General features: G+C 41.8%; 1 protein-coding gene and 1 long non-coding RNA gene across 2 annotated transcripts in view; both read right to left on the reverse strand.

Moving 5' to 3' along the window:
* The window catches only part of CCDC62 (coiled-coil domain containing 62), a 61,687-nt gene extending 57,167 nt beyond the window's left edge, over positions 1–4,520 (reverse strand). Inside the window, exon 1 of the mRNA XM_017888996.1 lies at positions 4,488–4,520. Within this exon, the coding sequence (XP_017744485.1) occupies positions 4,488–4,520 (33 nt within the window). The remainder of the gene's footprint in view (positions 1–4,487) is intronic.
* A 456-nt stretch (positions 4,521–4,976) lies between these two features.
* Positions 4,977–5,590, reverse strand: LOC108540957 (uncharacterized). Its single transcript, XR_001888814.1, has 2 exons — positions 5,433–5,590; positions 4,977–5,320 (listed from the first exon to the last, which is right to left on the reverse strand). It is a non-coding gene; the product is annotated as an uncharacterized LOC108540957 (long non-coding RNA).
* Between the last annotated feature and the right edge of the window lie 413 nt (positions 5,591–6,003).

The raw sequence follows: 6,003 nt of genomic DNA on the forward strand, positions 1-6,003 counted from the left end.
AAAAAAAAAAAAAAAAAAAAAAAAGAATTTAAAATCAAGAAAGCTGGGCGCAGGGCCCTGTAATCCCACCACTTTGGGAGGCCAATGTGGGAGGATCTCTTGAGCTCAGGAGTTCACCCATCTCTAAAACACATTTTTTTTCCTTCGCCCTTGTCGCCCGGACTGGAGTGCAATGGCACAATCTCGGCTCACTGCAACCTCTACCTCCCGCCTCAAGCAAATCTCCTGCCTCAGCCTCCCGAGTAGCTGGGATTATAGGTGCCCGCCACCATGCCAGCTTTTTTGTATTTTTAGTAGAGATGGGTTTCACCACGTTGGCCAGGCTGGTCGCGAACTCCTGACCTCAGTTGATTCACCCACTTTGGCCTCCCAAAGTGCTGGGATTACAGGCATGATCTACTGCACCTGGCCAAAAAATGATTTTTTTTTTTTCAGACGGAGTTTCACTCTTGTTGCCCATGCTGCAGTGCAATGGCTTGATCTCAGCTCACTACAACTTCTGTCTCCCAGGTTCAAGCGATTCTCCTGCTTCAGTCTCCCAAGTGGCTGGGATTACAGGCATGCACCACCACACCTAGCTAATTTTGTATTTTTAGTAGAGACGGGGTTTCTCCATGTTGGTCAGGCTGGTCTGGAACTCCTGACCTCAGGTGATCCACCTGCCTTGGCCTCCCAAAGTGCTGGAATAGGCATGAGGCACCTTGGCTGGCATAAATTTTTTTTAAAGTTAACTGGGCATGGTGGTGCACTCTTCTGGTCTCAGCTACTCAGCAGGCTGAGACAGGAGGATCACTTGAGCTGGGAGATGGAGGCTCCAATGAGCTGTGATCATGCCACTGCACTCCAGCCTGACCGACAGTGACACCCTGACTCAAAAAACAAAAACAATGCCAGGCGTGGTGGCTCATGCCTGTAATCCCAGCACTGAGAGGCCGAGGTGGGCGGACCATGAGATCAGGAGTTCGAGACCAGCCTGGTTAATATGGCAAAACCATCTCTACTAAAAATACAAAAAAAAAAAAAAAAAAAAAACTAGCGAGGTGTGGTGGTGCGTGCCTGTAGTCCCAGCTACTCGGGAGGCTGAGGCAGGAGAATGGCTCGAACCTGGGAGGCAGAGGTTGCAGTGAGCCTAGATTGCGCCACACCACTCCAGCCTAGGCAATAGAGGGAGACTCTGTCTCAAAAAAACAAAAAAAACCCACCACCACCACCAGAACCCAAAACCAAATAGCCAATAAACACAAAAAGGTGGTCTACTTCCCTGATCATCATGGAAATGCCAATAAATAAATAAACAAAGCAAATTCTGAGTAGTTGCTAAAAACAGCCTAGCAGTAGATGACTGCAGTAAGTTGGTGGTGATGAGATGTAAAGGAATGTGGGTTGAATGTCAATTTTTGAAGTCAGGAACGTTTTAATTCATGTTTCTTAGGTTTCACCATTGTAAGACTTGGTATTTTTGGCTGGGCGCGGTGGCTCACGCCTGTAATATCAGCACTTTGGGAAGCTGAGGTGGGCGGATCATGAGGTCAGGAGATCAAGACCAACCTGGCAAAAACGGTGAAACCCTGTCTCTACTAAAAATACAAAAAAATTAGCCATCCGTGGTGGCGGGCACCTGTAGTCCCAGCTTCTAGGGAGGCTGAGGCAGGAGAATGGCATGAACCCGGGAGGCGGCGGAGCTTGCAGTGAGCGGCGATTGAGCCACTGCACTTCAGTCTGGGTGACAGAGCGAGACTCCATCTCAAAAAAAAAAAAAGGCTTGGTATTTTCTAGAAAGTCCTCAAGTGCCATTGTTCACCAGGCAACCATGTGTAACACTGAAGTAAAAATATGTGTACAGGCTGAGTGCAGTGGCTCACACCTATAATCCGAACGCTTTGGGAGGCCAAGGTGGGAGGACAGCTTGAGCTCAGCAGTTTGAGACCCCCAACTCTATAAAAAATTTTAAAATTGGCTGGGCACGGTGGCTCACGCCTGTAATCCCAGCACTCTGGGAGGCCGAGGCGGGTGGATCACAAGGTCAGGAGATTGAGACCACCCTGGCTAACATGGTGAAACCCTGTCTCTACTAAAAATACAAAAAATCAGCTGGGCGTGGTGGTGGTCACCTGTGGTCCCAGCTACTCGGGAGACTGAGGCAGGAGAATGGCGCGAACCCAGGAGGCGGAGGTTGCAGTGAGCCAAGATCGCGCCACTGCACTCCAGCCTGGGTGACAGAGCGAGACACTGTCTCAAGAAAAAAAAAAAAAAAAATTAAAATTAGCCGGGTATGGTGGTATGTGCCTTCAGTCTCAGCTACTCCAAAAGCTGAAGTGCGAGGATCACTTGAGCCTGGGAGGTCAAGGCTGCAGTGAGCTGTGATCACACCACTGCATTCCAGCCTGGGCAACAAAGCGAGACCCAATCTCAAAAATGAATTATGTATCTAGACTAGTAAGAAATTAGGCTCATTTTGATTATGGTTCATAAATAGTAACTGAGTATGGTAAAAGGATTATGATGACTAGGTACAAATTAAAAACCTCAATAATTTTACCTTCGCTCCCCAAAGGTTTTCTCTTTAAAACAAAATAATTTAAATACGTAACTTTAAAAAAATGACAAGAGGTGAAAGCTACAAGAATGACACTGCATCTGATTTTATACTCACACAGTCTGAAGTTCCCAATGAACTTTTCCCAGTCTCCCTATTTGATTTCCTGAATTTAGTAAATAATGAGAACAGGGAACTAAAAGGTAAAATTCACCTTTAAAACAGTAATTTATCAACTTTTAAACTAAGAGTGAAAAAGCTACCACAGACTGGCTTTTATGTAATAATAAAAAGTTTAACATCACTTACTGTCATCATGTTTTTAAAAATGAATGAAATATTACTTATCAAAACTATATGCAAAAAGTATTTGCACTAAAAGTTGCCGGCTTAATCATGGGAAATCTCTTATAAGGCTGCTTAAAGCTTCATGTTTTTTACTAAAAATGGTAGACTGTGAGAACGTGTAAAGTCAATTTTGAACTATTAGTACTATTTTTTTTTTTTTTTTTTTGAGACCAGGTTTCACTGTTGCCCAGGCTGGAGTGCAGTATCATGATCTCACTTCACTGCAGCCTCAACCTCCCAGGCTCAAGTGATCCTCCCACCTCAGCCTCCCAAGTAGCTGGGACTGCAGGCACCCACCACCATGCCTGGCTAATTTTTGTATTTTTTGTAGGGACAGGGTCTTGCCACGTTGCCCAGGCTAGTCTTGAACTCCTGGGCTCAAGTGATCCTCTCACCTCCACTGGGATTATAGCCGTGCATCAAAGCAGCTTGGCCCTATTAGTACATTAGGTGCTGGGATTACAGCCGTGCAACAAAGCAGCTTGGCCCTATTAGTACATTTTAATCAGAGATTAGACTATGTTACATTTTAAATTTCAGTTTAAAAAAAATGATTCACACATGTTATACACAAGGACAATTTTAATCCTGTATTTTCCTGTAGTAACATCCACTGCTGGCTATCTATGGATTGAAACTGCATTTGCTAAGAACTGTGAACATGAAGAAACTTTACATGTCACATGTCACATGTTGATACAGGCACACAGACATCTTTCAGCACCAACAGACTACATACGTAACATATACCAGATAGTCTCGATGGATAAATTAGCTTCACCAGTAATTCTATTTAGTAAAATCCAGTTAATGCAGAATTCCATTTTTTAATTTTACATCTTTATTACACATTTTCTAATACTTTATTTTAAAAAAACACTCATTCAAGATTGTAATTTGCATGGCAATAAACAAGGGTTCCATGGGTTCTAAGTTTAAGTGTCCACAGCAATTTAAAACACCACAAGTCTTCTTTCCAATTTGCAGCACCTGACTTAAAGTTTAAATTCATCTAATGCATCATTAACTGTCATTTTCTCTTGTGAGAAGACGTTTCAACTGCTATTTCCAGGACTATATATTGAGGATGGGTGTACAGTATTTTTAATGGTTAGCAGAATTTTACTCACGTAATTTATAGCCAGAATAAGAGCCTCTAGCCTCTCCAAACGGCCTTCCACTCAGACCAATGATGATGATAAATGTCTAAAATGTATCTGGGGTACTCCACTTGACATTACCAAACATGTTTCCAAATAATCTTAGAAAATATGATTCTTTAAACATATGCATAATATTCTACCACACAATGCACCATCACTTCTTTAACCATTTTCTAATTGTTCATTTATAACATTTGCAATTTTTCATTATAAATAATATTGTGATGAATACTTTCATCCGTAAGTTTTATGCAAGGCTGAGTATTTCTTCTAATGTCTTCTAATGTCAAAGAAGTGGCTTACTGGTTCAAACAGTGCACATACATGGTTTAAGGCTTTTAGTATACTTTACCAAATAATCTCCAAAATAGCTCAAACAACTCCTACCAACAGTATGTTATTGTGCCCATAGGGTGGACTTCACAACAAAGCAAATTCACCTTCAACCACAAATCGATTAGATTCTCACCCATCTCAACACTATCACATCAAAGAAGCCAGGAGACATATTACTGGTGAGGAAGCCAAATCCAAGTTCTTTTAAAAAAATCACTCAGCTTTAGACCAGTAAAATAATCAACAAAATGCTCCCCACAAAAGTCTACCGGGTTTTCAAAACTAAAGTTAAAAAGAGAGAAAGAGAAACTCAGGCTAGGCGTGGTGGCTCACGTCTGTAATACCAGCACTTTGGGAGGCTGAGGTGGGCCAATTGCGAGGGCAGGAGTTCGAGACCAGCCTGGCCAACATGGTGAAACCCTGTCTCTACTAAAATTACAAAAATTAGTTGGGCGTGGTGGCGGGCACCTGTAATCCCACCTACTAGGGAGGCTGAGGCAGGAGAATCACTTGAACCCGGGAGGTGGAGGTTGCAGTGACCCGAGATCGCACCACTGCATTCCAGCCCAGGCAACAGTGCGAGACTCTGTCTTAAAAAAAAAAAAAAAAAAAAAAAAGAGACAGAGAAAGAGAAAGTCAGTACCAAATGACCAAAATTTTTTATTTGACTAAATTCTATTCATGCATGAGCATGACAGTCTCCCGTTTATTTGACTTTGGCAATAAAAAAACAAGCAGCCTTGTACAGAACAGTGAAAATGCCAAGGACGAGGGCAGTCTACAGTTTTACTGTAGAATAAATATATATATATATATTTTTTAAAAGGCCTCTCTCCCTTTGGCCATATCAACTTCTCAGTTCAGGCCATTAAATATAGACGAATTTTCAAATTCACTTCTTTACTTCTCCAAGATCTTCGATGCTGTCATCATCTACCTATAAAACATAAATAATTGTATCTCGTGAGCTGTGGTTGCAATTAAGAAAAAATGGAAGCAATCTGCTTTAAAAACTTACTTCTAGCGATGTATGTGTTCCATGTACTCACCTCTGGCCATTTTTCCTGAATGACGTCAATTATGTCATCTGTAAAGTCTCCCTGAATGATAATTTCATCCTCCCCTGTTACTGAGGCACCACAGGAGAATTTTTGAGCAAAAAATCTTTGTGCTTCTTTAAGATCAATTTCTATTTTTTTAAAAAAAGAGCAAGAACTGTAATTGGAATTGTGCAAAGATGTTTTTCCATTGTGAAATTTAATCTGCATTTTAAATTCATAAAACAGATTAATGGGTTTTATATTCCTTTCAGAACAATACAAACTACCATAGAGATCTTAACAATGCAATTTACACTTTCAAAGTCAAATAAAGGCTCAATATATATATAAAACAGAATCATCTATACTACCCCTAACTCATGTAAGACCAAAACAAATCCAGTGACACTTTATTTATTTTATTTTTGAGATGGAGTCTTGCTCTGTCACCCAGGCTAGAATGCAGCGGCGCAAAATCTCGGCTCACTGCAAGCTCCGCCTCCCAGGTTCACGCCATTCTTCTGCCTCAGCTTCCCCAGCAGCTGGGACAAGAGGCGCACGCTGCCACGCCTGGCTTTTT

The sequence above is a fragment of the Rhinopithecus bieti genome, unplaced genomic scaffold (genome assembly GCF_001698545.2).
Source record: "Rhinopithecus bieti isolate Rb0 unplaced genomic scaffold, ASM169854v2 scaffold_574, whole genome shotgun sequence".
Lineage (NCBI taxonomy): Eukaryota > Metazoa > Chordata > Mammalia > Primates > Cercopithecidae > Rhinopithecus > Rhinopithecus bieti.